We start from the raw sequence: 19,791 nt of genomic DNA, 5'->3' as shown, positions 1-19,791 counted from the left end.
ACTCTAAAATTCATACCAAAGCATGGAAGATAGAATCCAGAAGTGCTTCATCTATTCTCAACTCGATATGAAATAACTAATTCACATGGGACATTCCAAAAGACAAAGAACATATTAAAGTAGAATGTTTATTTATTTTTTTCACGATCAAGTATGTTTATCGGTTGGATTTGGCAACACGCTCGAGTTCGTCCTTCTTCTTGATCGCATAAGAGTTCGACGAACCCTTTGCAGCGTTAATGAGTTCGTCCGCTAGGCACTCAGCAATCGTTTTAATATTACGGAAAGCGGCTTCACGTGCACCGGTACACAGCAACCAGATTGCCTGGTTAACACGACGCAGAGGAGAGACGTCAACTGCTTGACGACGTACAGTACCGGCACGACCGATACGTGTCGAGTCTTCTCTGGGACCAGAATTAATGATGGCTGTCACAAGAACCTAAGAAGGGAAGATGAGAAATGCAAAATGATTAAAAAGTTCTTAGACAAAATTGAAAGGTAACGTAGTTCATGTAGAATACAAGTAAATACCTGAAGAGGATTTTCACCAGTGAGCAAGTGAATGATCTCAAAGGCGTGCTTTACAATTCGAACAGCCATTAATTTTTTGCCGTTATTTCTGCCATGCATCATCAAGGAGTTAGTAAGACGCTCGACAATGGGACATTGTGCTTTGCGGAAACGCTTTGCAGCATAACGTCCAGCAGAATGAGGCAGGTACTTTGCATTCTTCTCCTTAACCGCAATGTAATCCTGGACAGATAAGTCTCCTACTTGAACATCATCGCAGTTCCAACGTCCGAAAAGTTTGATTTCAGGCAAGTCTGCAGATAGTGCGACAGGCAACGGATCTGTGTAAGTCAACGCAGTATCTTCAAATGTCTCCAAGTCTGCCATGGTTCACCTGAAAGGTAAAATAAATTTAATGAAGCTGGAAAGTATACCTAGCAATTTCATAATAATTATAATCTCATAACGTATGAAAGAAAAACAATGATTTCAGATAAATATTGATTAATGTAACAGAAATGTAATATTACTCCAAAATTTATGTAAATACTAAATTAAATAACAGTTTTTAATACTTGTCAGTAACATTGTATCTTATGAGTTAACAAGAAACCATACTTCTATAGATCATAAGCAAATGTCAAACAGGAAGATACATTTGTAAATAAAATAGTGAAAAATTTCTATTAACATTTGGCGCCCAATTAAAAGAGAAAATAACGTCAGATACGCGTCTTTTTAATAGACCTCATTGAAATATTAATAAATAATTTTCTCTTGCATTAACTAAAACTATTTATCTCATAGTTTTATCGTTTCTTTGATATCGTTAAGAACCGCCTTCATTAAAAAAAAAATGAACCTTCAATTAAATAATGCAATTATAAAAAAGATATGAATAAGTGGGAATTTTCAACAATATTGCGTAGAGAAAAACAATGGGGAAAACATGCGGCCATGTGGTCTAAAGAATGGGCATGGAGCAGTTTCATCCAAGAAAAATATGAACAAATTCGATATGCACAGACACTAAACTCCTCTTAGTTAATCTTGCCACTTTATACATCCCTTCAAGACACTCAAAATACAGAAAAATACGGCGAGACTACTTAAAATCTTACCCTACAGTATACACTCACGTCTTCGTCAGAGCAAGCGTGAACCGGAAAAGGCCATGACACTGTTGGCAGCCTGTCCAGTGATTACCGGATTCCCCATATTAGTCAAACGAATGACTATTCTTATATAAAACCAATTTTAATATTAGATATAATATTGATAAATCAATGACTTATAAATTTCTAACGCTATTGCTTGATGATTTTTTATTTCGCACATATATCTTCAATAAATATAGAAAATAATTGTACATAAATATCTTCATTTATAAATGAAAAAAAAATGAAATACCAACACATACTCCTGAAGTCAAGCCAGGGGAATGGTCTATTCGCGGCCATTTTCTTTCCATAAACGAATCAGAACGTGGCTCTAACGGTAAAGCAACTCATCCTACACCTTCAGAATCGTTCAAATATTAACAAAAAGTATATCATTTAGACAAAGAATCATATTAACCAATTTAACAAAGACATTTCTTCTCAATAAAAGTTTGCCCACGTACAAACGTTCTTACTTATTAATTATCGACATCAATCACCAAGAATTTATCCCTGGAGCTAATTCTCACGTAAGAATCTGCAAGTTCCATGTTACAGCCAAAGATGGCGGTAGTATCAAACAGCACTCAAGTCCGCTTGTTGTTTCAATCGATCAGCTTTATAGGTATAAATATTAATTGTCTCATTAGTATAGATGATTTTAATAATCCTCAGCAATGTAATTCTCGAACACCAGCATATTAGACCATCATAACGATTCCGTAGCGTTTATTATTCCCTTGATGAAACGTCATCTCATAACCGTCAAATGCAACTGTCATCAATTCATATTTCTCCAAAAATCCATCCAACGATTACCACGCCTTCAGTTGTATAACAGACTAATGACGTTTCTAAAAAAGTGTTTCCTAAAGAGCGTGAATTCACATGAATTTATCAAGAGGATCGTACGAGTCAGATACGTCAGAGAGATTGCAATCATCCAATCAGCAGAAACAGGTAGAAACGTTGCAGCGTACGGAACTATCCGATTGATGCACATTTGTGGCTTTTTGGCCTCGCGCGAGAGAATACGTCTGGTACGGTAATTATCGATACATTTCTCATGAAGCGGTGGGTAATTGCATGTTAGTACGGCAGCCATTACGTTTGCAGGTCATTATTACATTCGTGAAAAGCATAATTACGAGTGCTATTACTAGCTAATACATATAACCAAACCGTTACCGACAATCATATATTCGAAACGGTATTATGGTCGTTATCCATCTAAATAGCAGTCCAGTATTTTTCCGCTCGTCGAAGCACGAACAGGACCTTTTTTCTTTTTAGATCAATCTCAAAACTAAAAATTTGTCGTATATTCAAGCGTCGTCCTTAGACCGAAGGAAGAGGACAGACAATTTATCGAATTCCTCAAGAACCATATATTTACGTATAGTATACAAGATGACACATTAGACTTTATGAGTCGAATAAGTAACGACGAAGTGAGTTCCTATCGTGTTCACGTTAAGGTATCGTTTTCATGAATGACAGTAAGTTATAGGTACATTCACGATCGTTGCGTAACGCTTATTCGCTATTGGCCTTTAGGACTGAACGAAACGTCCCCGTCAAAGCTCCAAGCAGCTGTATTTTTGCCATTTCGCAGTAAATAATGTCGTTAGAGCATATTTGTCGTTAATATCGAGAACGACGCTCGTAATAAAAAATAAATTCTCGCCCGTTCGACGGCAGTCGATGGTTGGGAGATAAATTTTACTCTTGGCCGCGTCGTAAAAGCAGGTAGCGTCGACAACGTTCCCTGGATTTTACCGTTTCGTCGGAAATAGTTAATTCAATAGACCCGCTCGTTAAAGTAGCATTAAAAACCCTCGGAAATTATACATACTAGAGTTGCTTGTACCACGAAGACTCGCGACGCCCTGGAAAAGCCCTATTATTCGTATTCGTACCTTCTATCCAAGTATTCCCTTCGTGTTTCGTGCTGCTGTACTAGGTGAACGTAGGGCCCCGCAGGGTTCAGACCCTCGGAGCAAACGAACGGATTTGCATAATGAATACGATTTACCTCGTGTTACAACCAAACCCTCGTTCTTTTATTATTCTCTGTGGGCTTCACGCAAGAGATATCGATATTTACCCTTGAACCGTCGTGAATAAAATTGTTGAAAGGGTTGAAAAACTTTTTCTTAATGTTCCCAAGCAGATTGTTCGATAATGAACTAATTTTTTTCAGAGCATTATTACATCGATAAGGTGTTTGGTGACAACGGCAGCTTTAAGCACCATGGTACATAAATAAGAAGATAATCCAGCAGACTCTTAGCTGAATTGATAATGACTACCGTTTAAAAAAATGACACCGATTAATTTCTCTCCACTGTATATCATTGGTGTGATATAGGTATGGCTGTAAGTATGTAGTATACCATAGACGCGTATGGTTATAGTACAGAGAAATGAGGAGGACTATGGTTATTATCAGTCGTGAATTAAAATTCTCTCGTGAACGACGCTCGTATCCTCTTAACGACATCGTAATGTCTACGTGTCGCGAAAGCGAAAAAAGAATCATACCGTCACACGCCCTTGCAAGATTTTAATGGCGGCACTTAAAGTGGACGTTATTCGACGCACGAGGCACTTCATGCAGAAACAATCAATGTTCTCCTTCTCTGTCCATAATCGTGATGTTTCCAATTAATTTGATAATATTCAAGTAGCGACAGTGACGACAGGGTGCCTTATGTGTCCTTTACATAGTGTAATGTATCCCATAGTATATACTTGTATAATAAAGTGAGAGAACGTTGAGCTTTTCGCAGGGTACTATTCGATCGATAAAGCGAATGGCTACGATAAAGAAGACAGCGCCTCTGGTGTCAGGTAGAATCCACAAACTTGAAAATTTCGTATTACCGACAGAATAATGTTTCAGATAAGTTTATTAGTTCAGATAAATTTTACTGATCTTACTTATGGCGCATACGTAAGGATTGTTACTGTAAAAGGATAATGCCGGAGTTATTTTGAGGGTCGGGTCAGGCTGGGTTATACTCACCTGACTTCAGTATCCAGACGATCCCATAAGGTACAAAGGTTGTCTTTAAAATGTCCAATAAGGCGGACGTTGTCTTTTAGATGTCTTAAAGATGATTCAGATATGTCTGGATGGATACACATATATGCATAAAGACAAATTATTTATACAACGATGAAATATAAGTAAGTGAACAGTATTGAGCGTGAAGTAAGGAGAATTTAATTTAACCCGTGAGTTTATATAACGACTGGTTTCAGATACATCGGGAGAGCCGGGGAATCCCCGAATAAGCTTAATGGCATCAAACGTGATTAATCCAACGGACAAAGGAACGACTGTGGGACAAATCGAGGAATCAACGAGAGGACGACGACTGGGATGAACATTTAAAGTTGTAAAGTGTATATAGTATATCCACGTACACGTTACACTTATACAAAATGCCAAGTGTCAGGAAGAGCCGCAAGAATCGCTGTCCGAATATCCGGGACAATCCGCTCTATAATCCTTGTTATTCGAGTGGTCCCCTGTCGTCGGTTTTGGGGTCCTTTCGATAGGGTGGCTAAGAGGGTCGATGGTTGAGAAGCCTGAATCGTTACGAGGGTAGAAAAGCGAAAGGGGTCAGAGCGAACTGGGGTAAATTTACGAGCCACCGCCCGGATTGCTAAGCCATTCGGAGTTTACTTTATTACTTTAAGTTAGAACGGATGTGGCCGTGCAAACGTTTATATTCTTATTCAATTTCTGCGATACCTTGACTTCGTGCACGTGACTGGGAGAAGTATGTAGAATCGTTAAAAAGAAAAAAATAACGAATACCGTGAGTCAATCGAAGCATCCTCTAATTTTGAAATTTCATCGCGTCCAACGACACATCCTCCCTCCTGACTGTTTTATGCGCTGGTATTAAGGGTGGCTTAACGATTATGTATCACGCGCGACACGGCAGCTGTTTACTTTCCAGCAACGTTCGTTGCATAGATAAATGACACGTGGCAATTTATGTTATTCCTATAACCATGAATCAACGATTCCTTTGTCAACAGTGGCGCCACTCAGCCAGTCAGCATACGTAGTATCGAATAGAAGATTTCAAAGAATCGCAACGAGGTAATATCCTTTCACGAGATGGATGCAATCATGCAATTCACCATCACTTTACAAGTTAGCTCTTGTACCGTTGGTAAAGTAGATCAAACATATGGCAGCTCATAGCCTTCGCTAGAAACCGCAATCTACAACCCCAGACACACAATACCCAGAGCGAGAAGGATGAACGGCGATGAGTCCGTCCCTGTTGCACCAGTTGTATCTTGTGGTAAGTCTATCCTCGTTCCACTAGCATTGGCTGGTCTCATCGGTCTCTGTTTTACCGACAGCTTCTCACTCCTTTCACTGTCTCTCTTCGCTTCCCAGTCCCTCGACAAGTTTTGGCTGTCGCACTCGTGAGCATGCTCAGACTCCTTCTGTTCTCTTTCTGATTCTCTTTGCCGATGGGGAGATGGCTGTGGATGCGGCTGGAAGAGGAGAACGGAGGGTGCCCTGCCTGTCAAGGCAAGTTACGTTATATTCTGTGGCTTGCAGCCTCATATCGTATTATTGTCATGTTTCACCGACAGCGGAGAGAGAAAGATAGTCATAGAAAGAGATACCAGAGAAGGTCTGTTTCCTATTTGTTTTATATCTTCCTTTACAGTATTTTCCTCACTCAGAAGCACGTTCGTCCTATACAGTGTGGTCGTCAATATGAAAGGAATCGAAATCCGTACGTATGGCCAGTCTCCGCCAATGGCACCTACTTTGTCCAATTCGATTCGAACTGCCTGGCCACCGACACGACCTTTCCTTTATGGTTTTTCTGGACGCCCTCTACTTCCCTCCGCCATCTTAGCCTTCCCTCTTTTTTTTCTCCTGGCAAACTCCACTTTTACCGCAACACGACTACCCACACTCACACGCGCGTATAGATATATGAATTTTAACTGTATGCGTTTACCTTTTCCTCGCTTCCTTAGGTAATTCCACATTTATTTCTCTTTATATTCTCTACCTCGTTAATCCCAAAAGTGCCATCCATCCATATGAAGGTAACGTTATTGTCCCTGAAAGAAAATCTTTGATCCTGTACGCGAAGAAATGCCCAACAAACTATGAAAGAATTTCATTGTTTTCCGCCAGTGAGCACGAAGGATCGTTGGGATTTAGATAGAAGTTGATTAAAACGAATAAACGATTGAAAGACCTTAACGAACCCCACTTTCCGTATAATTGATTAGTCATATTATTCTATGCTTCATGCTACGTGTATCCTCGAAAATTGTCCTCGGATTTTTAGAGAGAGAGAGAGAGAGAGAGAGAGAGAGAGCCGGGATATTTTCTTTCAGAGAGACAGCCACTGTTGGTTTTAGTGTAAACTGTCCATTGTGTTACGTCAATGTTTAATTAGCGGTGTCTCTCCTCTCTTCTGTGTGAAGGAATTACTACCAGACAGATGGCAGCAGAGGTTAATTACAATGGTGAACGATTAACGGAGCTGCTCTGTAGTCGAGATTAACTCAGACCGTCCATACCCTTCCATTATATATATTAGTATTAGTTTATTATTCTACACTGACAATCTGATAGGACGACTAATGGAAATTTATCATTTCGTTTATTATCCATCTTACAAAAAGAATATAATAATTTCGTCAACTCACGAGAAGTTTGCGTGCCCGTTGATACTTTAGTGTTTCACGTTTCGAGGTGCAGATGTCGCCTCGTACGCATGAACGCCAACGAAGTACGAAGTCTTAGGTTTTACGGGTGAGATAGCGAGAGAACCCGAGTCGTGTATTTATACGGATTTCGCCCAGCACTGTTTGGATTCGGTGTATAAAATTTGTAGGTCCCCTCACGTACAGTTGGATAAGGCCCGTTTCACAAGGTACATCGCCATCTAGTGTTGAACCTCCAATCCTCGATTATTAGGACCAGTTACTGGCACATGTCCCCCACTGGGGATACAGCCATAAGGAAAGGAAGGAAGGAAGAAACCCGAGTCCTGATTGCGTAGAAAGTTCGCGTCCTGTAAATCAAGGATATTTATCGTCTAATTCGCTGGAAAGCTCCGCGGGGACCGAATTGTTCATCCTGCCAATTGTATAACCCGAAGTTGAAACGAAAAGGAAACTGGAATCCTCGTGTATTCCCGAGGCTTAGCTGTTCGGCATCGAAGAGGGTGTCTCCAACTTATTTCCATTAGCCTGCGGAGGGCGTGTGAGTATTCTCACTTCACCACCCGTATGCCCTTTCTCCCTCCTACTTGTTATTATTTCCCATTTGCCTTTTTTTATTGAGCCCTTTCACGTTGTATTATGAAAACCACGTCGAGGGATTAAGAGGGGCTGACTTTGTCTTTTTCTCTCTCCCCACTATCTCTCTCTCTCTCTCTCTCTCTCTCTCTCTCTGTCCCTCGAACCCACTCAATCTTCTATAGTATGTTCTTAGTAACACGGTCTCTCTCTTACCTCCAGCCTCTCCATATCTCTCTGTCGTTTCAGCTATGGAAAAAGTCGAGTCGCTTGCACGAGGCAGCTCCGTCTATATCGATTACTCGTGAATTCGCCGTAAAGAGGATTCTCGGGTAACGATAAAGGAAAATGTGAATGCCAGGAGAATATAAAGAAACTGAGAGAAAATGAAATGCGGTATTATACAATAACGATTAATGTTTTATTAAAGGACAACTGTGAATGGTATACTTTGATTGATATAACATATGTATATTGTGGATTTTGTATATATTGACATTCATTGGAAATTTGTTCTAGGCAGTAACACGGTGCAATGAGATCGGAAGGGCTACTTAATATTAGTGATAAAAGTGACAGAGTGGATAGTCAACATGAAAATAAGGGTGGTCCGACACCAGAGCGACGAGTCCTCGACATGAGAATAATACACTGCGAGTCTTCTCAAGTTCCAGGCTTGATAAACGGTCAGTGGTGTTCGTGCTGCCTTACAAAGCTTCCAAGTGCGGCTGGTCTTAAACGTAAAAATAAATGTGGCAACGTACATTGAGACGGAGCACCGTTGCGAACGAGGAGTCATTCAAAAGGGAAGGGTCTTTGTTGTCGAAGGGATGAGAGGTATAAGCGATGCTGGCGATGGCGGCGACCGCAGGGACGCTGGAGCCGAGGAGCCCCAGGAAGGGCAGGGCACGAGCTGAATGGAAGGGCAGGCTGGAAGAAGAGACGTGGAAAAAGGAGAAGTAGATGATGAGGAGGAGGAGGAGGAGGGGGAGGAAGAAGAAGAAGAAGAAGAAGAAGAGAGAACTGAAGGAAGCCAAAGAGTGGCAGGGCAGGGGGCGCCAGTGCTGGCTGTGCTGGCTGTGCTACCTGACAAGTTCTTTCCTTTGTCCCTAGCCTTGCATCCGTCTCCCTTTTTTCTCATTCCAAGGCAATCTTCCTCCTCCTCCGCTCCATCCATCCTTCACTCACTCTCGTTCTCTGTATTTCATCCTCTTCCTCCTATATCTTCCATCTCAACCTTTCCGATTACCTCTACCAGGTTATGCGCTGCTTCCCAGTCAGCAGTCTTCTCTTGTGTCTCTCTTTTGTTCTGTCCTTGTCTCTCCTCTGTCTCTTCATTCTCTTTATCACTCTCTCTCTCTCTCTCTCTCTCTTTTCTCTATCTTCTTGGGAGTGAGAGAGAGAAAGAGCATTGGTATCTATCTTCTCACTGGTTGCAGCTCAGACACTTCCACCAGCCCACCCAGCCGGCATGTTATACTTCGGGACGAAGCCTCCGGCAAATGAGCCAGAAGAAGCTGCGCTGATGCTGTACGGATGGAAACGAGCCACCTTAACCATATCGATAATAAAAGATTCCATTGCAGCAACTCATGCATCTACTTGGTACTAAATTTTCCAAAGTGAAGATTTTAATTTCGTTTTATTGATCCTACTATTTTTCAGGATTCAAAAAAATTTCATCACGTCTCAGCTAACCAAGCGGCAGCCGGCACTTGGCCCTCTATGAGGGCATAAAGCCAAAAGGCCAAAGAAGAAGAATAAACAAGCAGCAGTTGAAACGGTGGCACAAATCGTATCACCATTACTACTTGACACTCAGTCGTTATCACGAACCTCGACATCCTGGAGACGTTAAACCGGACAACGTCGACATTTACTCAGGTAAAGCTGTTATCCTCTTCAAAGGAATGCTCACTTGCAACTGAGACTTAGATAACAGCGATTTCGTACAATGTAATCTCCCTTACGTATATTACAAAATTTGTTAAGACAATTGTCGTCCCTTGCTACTGACAGGTCGGATCCTTCTCAAACAGGATATCGCATTTGGTTTCTATGCTGGACACTTCCGGCCGTCACCAACCTTTCCTGTATTTAATGGATGGCCATTACCAGGAACAAAGGAAGAGAATTTCACCACGATCACTAATTACACTTCGTGCGCTCCAACTGCTAACTATCGAAGCGTAATGTTCCTTCGGAAAATCATGCAGATGTTATCGCAACCCCCGAAGGGTCCCTTGTGGGCTACGTACCTGGAGGGCATCCATCATTATTCGAAACGCGTTAGGTCACTCGAATGAGAATGAATCGAAACCGTATTGGAACCAGTGCTCTTTGCGGCCTTTACAAAACGTTCGATTAACAGTACGTTGTACAGCATAGTGAGAATCCGCCTTGCGGTTCCACAGCGAAAAGATCGCGCGATGTATCTCGTACTTGATCTTTATTCAGAGTCGAGCGTTGTAGCCAGGAGTGTATCCGGTGATCGAATCACCCTGCGCAAATTTTCTTATTTCTCTCATCGAATCTTCTTTATATTCAAGACCGGTAACAATTGTCATACATTACTTCTCTTCCTTCCAAGGGTCTGAATTTATCTTCCTTTTTTTTCTCAGCCTTTTATTTTCTTCCCCATTCATTTTACCGTCTCTTACCCTAATTTCCGATCTAGGCGAGATAATAGACTGTGCCACGTCCTTCACGAGGTGCTGCTATCAACTATTATAAGCTCTATGTATAGCTACCAGAACCATCATTCACTTCATCCTGCGTTCCTAAAGGAGAGCCGATGTTTTTAGAAGGCCTTTGTAAGAGCCGCACTCGGTCTTGGTTTTTAACATCCTCCCCTCTCCTCCCTGCTTCACCGTTCTCCCCTTCCTGGCACTTATCCTCCTCGCTCAGTTACCCTTGGCGCACCCGTCACGTTCTCACCCATTGGTACCCAGGGCGAATAAATCTTTGACCAAGAAGTCATAAAACATACGTTACTGGTGGTATATGTCGCTGACGATAAAAACCATCTCGTGGATAATCATATGTGACCCTTTGATAGTTTAATATATATATATATATACATACATTATACGATAAAAATTGTTAAATCAAGTATGAACGTTTATTGGACAATTTACGGTGCACCGTTTTACCACCGTACGTACGTACATTTTACTGACGAGTATTGCAGTTCTATGGGAATTTGACCTAAGCGCTTTCAGGTTCTTATTTTAAAAGTTAAAAGTTTATTGACGATGTCGATAATTAGCTGGTAGCCTACTTAGCATGAATCAAGTAAAGGACAGCGCGCAGCATATCATCTGCAATTAGAAACGGGGCTCGGGATGAGGCCATTGAAATTCTGTCGGTGCTCGAAAGTGAAAACGCTTGCGAAATAAAACGTCACGGCACGACTTGTGCACGAGTGGCAAGTTAACGATACAGGTATCTGGGAATTAATTGTCCTATAGCGACTAATACGCGTTATTTATTAGACTTTAAACGGCGAGCGGATAGGATTATGAACACGATTCGTTTGTGAGGCACGAAATGCCCGGGAAAGCCTGAACTAGATAGATAAACTTTGAAATATCGATGTATCGCAACAGGCCTATTCGTAGAGAACGAGGAAACATTATTTTGTCAATATATAACTAATACACTTGTTTTTACAAGATAACCACGTCACTCAAAGAGACTATCGACTAAATATACATACGTGATATACGTTCCATTAAAAGTATAAGAAACTATCTTAATAGACTGGATAAGACGTCGCTATTCAAAACTTTACTGTAATCATGTTAAATTGATATAATGATACCGTAAACGAGTTCGGTAAGTGTATTGGATATTTTTAAGTAATTGGATAGTCTATACAATTATACCTGTAACGAGTATATTGATAGTCTTACGGCATAGGCGTATATCTATATTATCATTGGCGATTCCCTCAAGCAAATCGGTCCGAGGGTCGCAAATTCGTGCGGTCATGGCTAATCCGCAAAATACGTATTACGCTGAGGTGTTGATCGTATTAAGGGCGTCGCGTTCGGTATTCTACGCGATTACCGGGAATCCCATTAGCTTGTCCGTTGAAAATCCGCCGGAAGGGAAATTGGGGAATACAGCACGAAGATGTTGTATAGGAAAGAGTTAATTGTGAAATTACTTTTACTTCCTGTGTTATAAGGTGCTTTTTCTCTATTGTACTAGCGGCAATGGAGCCTTGGCTCTGCTTTTATGCACGGTTACGTTTTATGTCGATCTTTATTAACGTCCCGTGCTGCCATCTGTGTTTGTGGCAATAAATATTCATTATAATTATCGTCGTTTTCTGTTGCGGATCTGAAGACCGCAGTGTATACTCGGGGGGCCTTCTCTCTATGGCTTGTCAGTGTATAAGAGTCCCTCAGTCACTGTATTTTACTTGTGGATCAACCGTATGCCCTGTTGTCGGATTTCACTGTCATTATTTAACACCTGTACACGAAACTCCTGACCCGTAGGTAACCAATGTCGTTGGATTGTGGACGCCGCATAATATCCTCAAGGAAGCCTTAAGAGTTTCATGCGACGCGTTGTAAGATTGAAGGAGAGGAGAGCACAGAGTAGCTACGTCTTTCTTCTCCTCAGGAGTTCGGCGGTTCGAGCGAAGGGTGTTTCCTAGCAACACACCAAACTGCTGGAGGGTTGATGCCAATGGCGTAATCGCAGACCCCTGGGCCGCCCGTAGCTCTTGGGAGAATCGGAGTCACTCGCAGAGTTGCTACATTGCTTTGATTCCCCATCGGGTGGCTATGGTGTGTACAGTTTTTTAATATTTTTTTTTATCATACATTTATGACTATCAAAAAAAGACCTTGAGCGTTTACGAGTGTCATGGAAATTATTGTTTTAGAGAATTCCTGAAAAGTTGCCAATTTAAGCAGCACGCCCAAAGGGGGATTAATAATCTAATACCCTGTTGCAAAAAAAAAATATTTACTCGACGTACACCCTTTAATGGGTAAAACAATGTCAAAAGCGTCGTGTCAAGGGTCACGGTGGTTTAACACGGTGAGAAATCAATGATATGAACTTCAAATTAATTTAACCCCAGTAAATAAATTTTTAAGGGCTGAACGGTGCAAGTTTAAGAAATCATTTTTTACGATTTTGAAATTCTACACCCAGTATATTTCAGGCACGAAAACCATATAGGTTGATATTTACATGCTCTATTGGACGTTACAACACTTAAATGGAGCATAGGATAGGATTCTGAGTAGAAGCCTCCTCCGAGAGCACCCTTGGGTCCTCCAAAGGGAGTTGACTTAATTTCCGAGTTCCCGAGAGTCAGGACGGTAGAAAGGTACAACTAAAAGTCATCCAAGATACGTCCGACGCGTATCTACGTCAGACTACGTGAAAAGGTGAATCCTACGCCATTGGCTCTTTGGCACTGATGGTATGGGGTAGAGCTCAGGGTGGCCAGGGGTAGCAGATGGGTGGTAGGAGGGTTACTCACTCACTTTCCTCACCCCAGGAACTAGAAGCTCACCACCATACCTTCTCATTCTCCATCCCCAAAGCTTTGCAGAGATGAGGCTGGCTGACTGTGTAATACGTGCAGATATAGCGGGCCACCCTTCGCGCTAATCGTAGTAATTAAGTCTAAGCTACGAGACTGCACTCCCACCCCGTTCCACCCTCGTTCTACCGAGCGTCAACTTCATGACTCCCCTCTCGCTTTCTGACCTCCCCTCTCATAGCATCCCTTATATAACCCAAGCCACTCCTTCGTATATTCGCCATCAAATATATGTCGACGCCGAAGTGATTTACATTGAAATCAGTTCGCCCGTCGTCGCAAATCAAGTCGCAGCATCCATCTAGGAGCTGAGCGACAGCCATTCCTCCCGTGATATTACCTCAGGACGCAAGTTTATTATGCAAGTTCACGGATCAACCTCGTAGCATTCAGTACAGCCTAAATATTGCATATCGTTAGTATACCCTTACGTATAGTCGCCGCCTCTAAGGTTCCTTTGTACTCTTAGTTCCCTTCGTTCTAGGTTACGTAACCTCTCGAGTATCTTGTAGTACGTTCACGGCTGTAACGAAGTATGGACGCTTACGTGTAGACACGATCCGTCGTAGTCACCGGTAGGTGTTATCGAGATGGCTTATAAACAGATACGTAGTCGATGGATAAAGCGAGAATTATCCGGCAGTCGAGTGAATTATTTAAATAGAACGGTACGATAACTCGTTTAACTCTTGCGCGAAGTAGGCCGTAATTCTTGCGAATGGCGTAACGAGCGACTAAGACCGCGTTATCCATTAGTCCTGCGTTAATCTGAGAGTAACAACCTAATTAATATCAATTAAGTAGCACCCCTGATAATTAAGACCTAATCGGCGTCCACGGGTGCTCGTTACCGATACCGTGTGCCCTCGCTGTGCTTGTTCGTGAAACGCGAGACGGCCTACGGGTTTGAGGCCTACGGGACTTCCGATTCTCGTACGCGACGCCATTTGTATCCGGGCATTCCCAACGAGCGACAAGAACCTTTACGAGTGTCGGTAACAATCGAAAGCCACGCAATCTTCGTGATAGACCTAATTGCCACGGCTATCTGGAGTAAGTCTATCTAAACCGGACGGCATTTCTTTATGGCTATGGGCTGATACGTAGATTGGTATGGTAGGTAGGTATCTTACCGACCGAGCGTTCCTACCTTATCGGCATTACAGGAGTTTATTACATTAGTAGAATTCTTGGAAAAATATAGAAAAAAATATTCAAAGAGCCTAATTTCAGAACGCGGGTAGGAAACAGCCTACTTCCTTCGATTCAAGGAGTCTTACCTATATGCCTAAGGGAGAATGAGACTAGAAGGATAGGGGGGAGGGTGCGGATACAGCACAAAGAGAGCGCGCGTATTTTTATGTCTTTTGTAGCTTCCCTTGTTCCCTCTCTCTGCCTACCACTTCCCCTCCCATCCCGTTCTTCCCACTTGCTCATGTTCTTACTTATGAACAACTGCGCTCTTTTAAGTACTATGTGGTTCGAGCTTTTCTCTTTTTCTCATACCGTTCTTCTTACCGGCACGCTCGACCGTCATACAGGGTGTACCTATATCTATACATCTTGATATATGCTTATACCAAAAGACGAATCTTCTCAGAGTAAAATACGAAAATATTTAAAAAATGTTAGTCATTTAAAAAAAATTTTTTTTTTTACCACTTGAAATTTAACGAATATCTTATTCAGTTTGTCTCTCTGCACGTTGATTACTATGTTTGACGTGTGACACCCTGTACGTTATAACTTTGATTGCCTCTCGACCTCTATAACCGGTAGTGCTGTTATTAGTGGCTTTTCAGAATCGCACGATTTCACGATACAGAGAAATTGGCTCGCGAGGCTTCTATCGTGCGCTCGAATTAGCAATTACTGGCCGATAGAGCGAACGGTCCTTTCGGATGCTGCCGCTTCGATACGTATGAAGATTTATGGAAAACGCGCTCGAGTGTCGCATGCGCGAAAGGCATAGAGAAAGTATAAAAAGGTAAATGAGAGGAATAAATAAAGGAAATATACAAGACGCATAGACCATATCCCAACAAGTTTATTGATTTATGAAATTAGTAAATAATCACTAGTAACGTTTATCTCCCGTAACTGTATACTGGCTGATGGATAGAAACTTTTATATCATTAGTACGCACCGTCACGTAAATACGTAACGAAAATTCTAAAAAACATACTACACCTTATCCGTGCATAATTAAGTAACGCAAAAGGCGTCGCGACGCTTTTGCATCGTTCTGTGTTAAGGTTATTTCAGCACTGAAAAACTGAGCGTGAGATCCAATTAGTAGGTATAGACCTAACATTTCGAAATAAATGATAATTAACGTACGGGATCAAGTAGGCGTGTAGCGATCGGCAATCGGATTACTTAAAAGGCAAGCGTCGCGACGCCCGGTAATTAAATTAAACAGAGTTACAGACACTTACGTGATTACAGGGTGAACTGTTTCTTCTAAAATATATTGAAGTGGGATATATACATTTTTATAATTTTTTTTTATTATTTTTGTATCACCCTATATCTTCCTCTTTTCCCTTTTTTTTCAATCGGTAATTATATACCTACCGTATATAAATTACTATAGGTACCAAAGGCGACATCTACGTATTTATACACCGGTAAAAGGACCCTGACCCCTCCCCCCTTGAGATATACGATCAAATCAATAAATCTGTATAAGTGTATGTGACACGTATGCATACGTTGAGTATAAGCGGAAACAAAAGTGAAAGAGATTGTGACAGGCGCGTCATGGCGGGGAGGAGGGAGGAGATTGAATGACAGGTGAATCGCTAATTGATATTGACCCTTTCGTTGGTTTACGGTGCACCTTTGTACAGGGTACCATGGCACTTTGATACGTCCCTGTCAACTACAGGGAACCCTATACCAATTTACTCATGATTTATCCTTCAACTATTAATGAGACTGTACGCGCGAGTTACTTATTGTCCGTGGGGTATCGTGAGCTTTTTAAACGTGGCGCCCCTTCCGCCCCACTTCTGTATATTAATTTTCGAGGTGTATATATATATATATGTGGGGAGAGAGTGCGGTTAAAAAGAATAGAACGGAGGAGAAAGGTTGGGAAGTGACAGAAATGGAAGTTGGAGCGAGGGGGAGAAAAGAGAATAATAAAGGGGATATAGGAATTACATAGGAAGGAAAGAGAGCAACGTGTAATTTCATGTGAAAGTAACAGTGACGTATTTGTATATACGTTACATAGGATAATGACTGTGGAGACTGTTTTTTTTTTTTTTTTTTATTGTTGTTCAGATAAAATTAACAGTCATGGATTTTCTTTGTAAAGGGATAGACATTTATTGTTTTAATAGTGAATTATTGTATTTTGGGTGAATCTCCAAGTGCGAACGAACGGGTGCGGCCTATACTCGCGTATCTTATATATACTTTACTTAATGAGTGAACCGTTTGTTTGAATACTCTATTCAGATGAAAACCGGTTTTTTTCGGAGGCCACACTGGACCGCTCGTAAATTCTTTACAATACGAGAAAGCCCTCGGTCATCGGTATGCGACCTCTTTCCCTTTGGTAATCATGCATAAATTTCGCTAGTGCCGTTTCGTGTCGGAATGGGATGGAGGTTGAAAACAAAAAGTAAACAAAAAAAATAAAAATCTTCAGGTAGAAAGAAAATTTCAAGAAAAAAAGGATTATTACGTAAAATAATTAAAAAATTCCAAAATCCATAAAACACGTAAAAAAATATATATTGTACCAGCGAAATATATGGGTGTACAATTTTGAAACTTTTTTTTTAAGCTTTACACATTTTCCAAAAAATCATCAAAAATCTTCGGGTCGTTGGCCGAGAGGGAAAATCTCCTCGTTGCCGATACTTCTCTTTATTTCCTCTCAGCAAGCAAAGAGCGACTCGCCATAATCCGTGCCTCGAAGAACACCCATCTAAGCCTCGCGTAACGCGCTGAACTTCTCTTTTCCACTTTTACCAGTAAATTCCTCGCGATCCACGTTTCCACCTTGTTCATCCCCATTTCACTCTACTTCCCTTTCGCTTTTCAGCCTCTCGGTAGCGGCCATCTGTCAGCCGACTAATCCATTATCCGGCAATTTTTCACCCCTCCGCACTTCATCCCGTGAACCGTATACAGCGCACCCCTGCAACCATCTCGTCACCCCAGGGGTGTGTGAATCTGATATTGCCAGTGGAAGACAATAAAATAAAAAAGACTGAAACATACACGAATACCCTTCCACGTAAAAAAAAGACACGTCACCTAGTCCTATTAAAAATTCATTAAATTAGGTTTATTATCCTTACAAGAATACACGTGGTCGCTTGATGTGACTTGTATTGAAAAATAGCGGGGAATTCAATTTTTAAAGACTTCGTCACTTATTATTAGTCAGATAGGTTTCCGACTGCTGACAGCTTTCCAATAATGAAGGGTATATATATATATACGGTCACATTCCCAAGCAGAAGCACAGTACGTCCATTAGGAATTATCTACGTATAATATAGTCCATATAGGCAAAGTTAAGTATAACATAGGCGGCAGCATGATCGCATCAGAGGCAGGTTCACATAGATACGTGGGTTGTGCATACATATTCAAAGGACAAGTGCTAGCTTCTGAGGCTACCCGATACTGAATAGAAATCCGTGGGCTTCCAGGTAAACCGAAAGCAATCTTGAAGTTCTCCTCGAAGCCCTATTACTGGGAGGTAGATAATATATATATAGTATATATATGTTTATACAGTATATAGGCATTAGTAGCTATAGCGATCTACCGTGTAGATATCTCAGCCGGCTGATGTCGGTTAACGACTGCTAATGCTCGACTCCATACTAAATTACAGTCGTTCACATGTACATACGAAATATGATGCGAAAGCAAAACTCTTATAACACGACTTATATTCATGGCTCTTTTGCCGCTTCGCTTCCTTTTACTTCATACGTTTCTTTTGTCTTTCTATCAAGCCACGGACCAGGATTCAAAACTGTCAGGCATGACTGCTTGCCTTTTGGAATGAATGGTCTCGCGCATGAGAAGTACTGTTTTCATACGGCAATTTCAATTCCCTGTAATGGCGACTTGATTCATGATTCTAAAAAAAAAAGGAGCATTCATAGTCCGTATAACAAATTCAACCTTACAAAGGTTGAACGCGATTACGTTATTTCTGACTCGACTGTGAAATTGCCGACAGCACTTATAACGTATACAACATTATTTTTTTTAAACTAATTATTCAAATCTTTGATTTCACTTTTTTTTTTATAAAATCATTAATCTCCCATTAGCCAATCACGCATTTTGGATAAATTAAATTTGTTAATTTTACAATGGAAATATCTTTTTGCCGATTTCATCCACACCGTGCTACACGATGTAGAAATTTGTGTAGTCGCTCTCATAACGGCTGATTCCGAGAGATTAGGGAGGTTGATGGTTTAACGATGCAACAGATTTCACATGGCTTTGAAATGCCCATAGAGAACAAGCGTGAATAGTCTGTACGAATGAGTAGATACACTATATATATATATATATATACATATATATAGGTTATATACAAAGTAAAATAGACAGATAGATACAGGCAAAGATAGAATAAAGGAACGAAGTGGTGCGGTTCTGTATCAGAGAGAGAGAGAGAGAGAGTGAGAGAGTAGGAAGGAGGGTAGGTGGGGTGACGGTAAGGATGGTAGCACGTGCTGAAGAAACGTTAAACACATTTCGGGCGTTTGTATAGAGCAATTAGTATTTATAACAAGGGTAGGCTCGGTCGGGAGTTGTAAGGGAGCCAGGAGGGTGAGGGGGCTTCGTCGAGGGAGAAGTTCACTCCAATGGATGAGCCAGTGAGAGAAGCTAGAGAGGGGTCGGTGCGACCACATGCCGTGAACACCCCCCAGTGGCGTCGAAACGTGATGCGATTCACCAATGAGTTTCTATATATACATATACATATATATATATATATAGACACCATGTATTACCTTCTCTCATCCCCCTCATCCCCACTCTTTTCTCTTTATCATATTTCTTCTCAGGCCCCTGTTACTCTCTCTCGTTCTTTTTCAAGCAGAGTCACCGTCAGATTTTCGGGCCTTTGCTTTCACGAGGATTCTCCAAAAAAATAGAAAAGAAATGAAACATAAAAGAACACTGCCAATATACGTATACAGGTATATTCACGGGTACGTGTATACTTTTAGAGCAAAACCTTTCCT

General features: G+C 41.3%; 1 protein-coding gene and 1 long non-coding RNA gene across 3 annotated transcripts; one reads left to right on the top strand and one right to left on the bottom strand.

Annotated features, from left to right (window-relative positions):
• Nucleotides 1-112: 112 nt before the first annotated feature.
• On the bottom strand, nucleotides 113-1,742 carry LOC107262876 (40S ribosomal protein S5). Of its 2 annotated transcripts, none has more exons than XM_015729510.2 (3): nucleotides 1,635-1,742; nucleotides 535-907; nucleotides 113-442 (listed from the first exon to the last, which is right to left on the bottom strand). In XM_015729510.2, the coding sequence occupies exons 2-3, from the start codon at nucleotides 898-900 to the stop codon at nucleotides 158-160; spliced, it is 651 nt and encodes a 216-aa protein (XP_015584996.1). In that variant the 5' UTR covers nucleotides 901-907; nucleotides 1,635-1,742; the 3' UTR covers nucleotides 113-157. The 2 variants fall into 2 exon arrangements, with proteins under 2 accessions (XP_015584996.1, XP_015584997.1); XM_015729511.2 differs by having other exon boundaries at nucleotides 1,653-1,741.
• A 5,738-nt stretch (nucleotides 1,743-7,480) lies between these two features.
• LOC107262883 lies at nucleotides 7,481-12,219 on the top strand. The gene is made up of 5 exons (XR_001536534.2): nucleotides 7,481-7,941; nucleotides 8,226-8,420; nucleotides 8,496-9,581; nucleotides 9,642-9,860; nucleotides 9,996-12,219. It is a non-coding gene; the product is annotated as an uncharacterized LOC107262883 (long non-coding RNA).
• Nucleotides 12,220-19,791: the final 7,572 nt, after the last annotated feature.

This window comes from Cephus cinctus, unplaced genomic scaffold (assembly GCF_000341935.2).
Source record: "Cephus cinctus unplaced genomic scaffold, Ccin1 Ccin1_scaffold0129, whole genome shotgun sequence".
NCBI classification, from domain to species: Eukaryota; Metazoa; Arthropoda; class Insecta; order Hymenoptera; family Cephidae; genus Cephus; species Cephus cinctus.
This window is presented reverse-complemented; position numbering and strand designations above follow the sequence as displayed.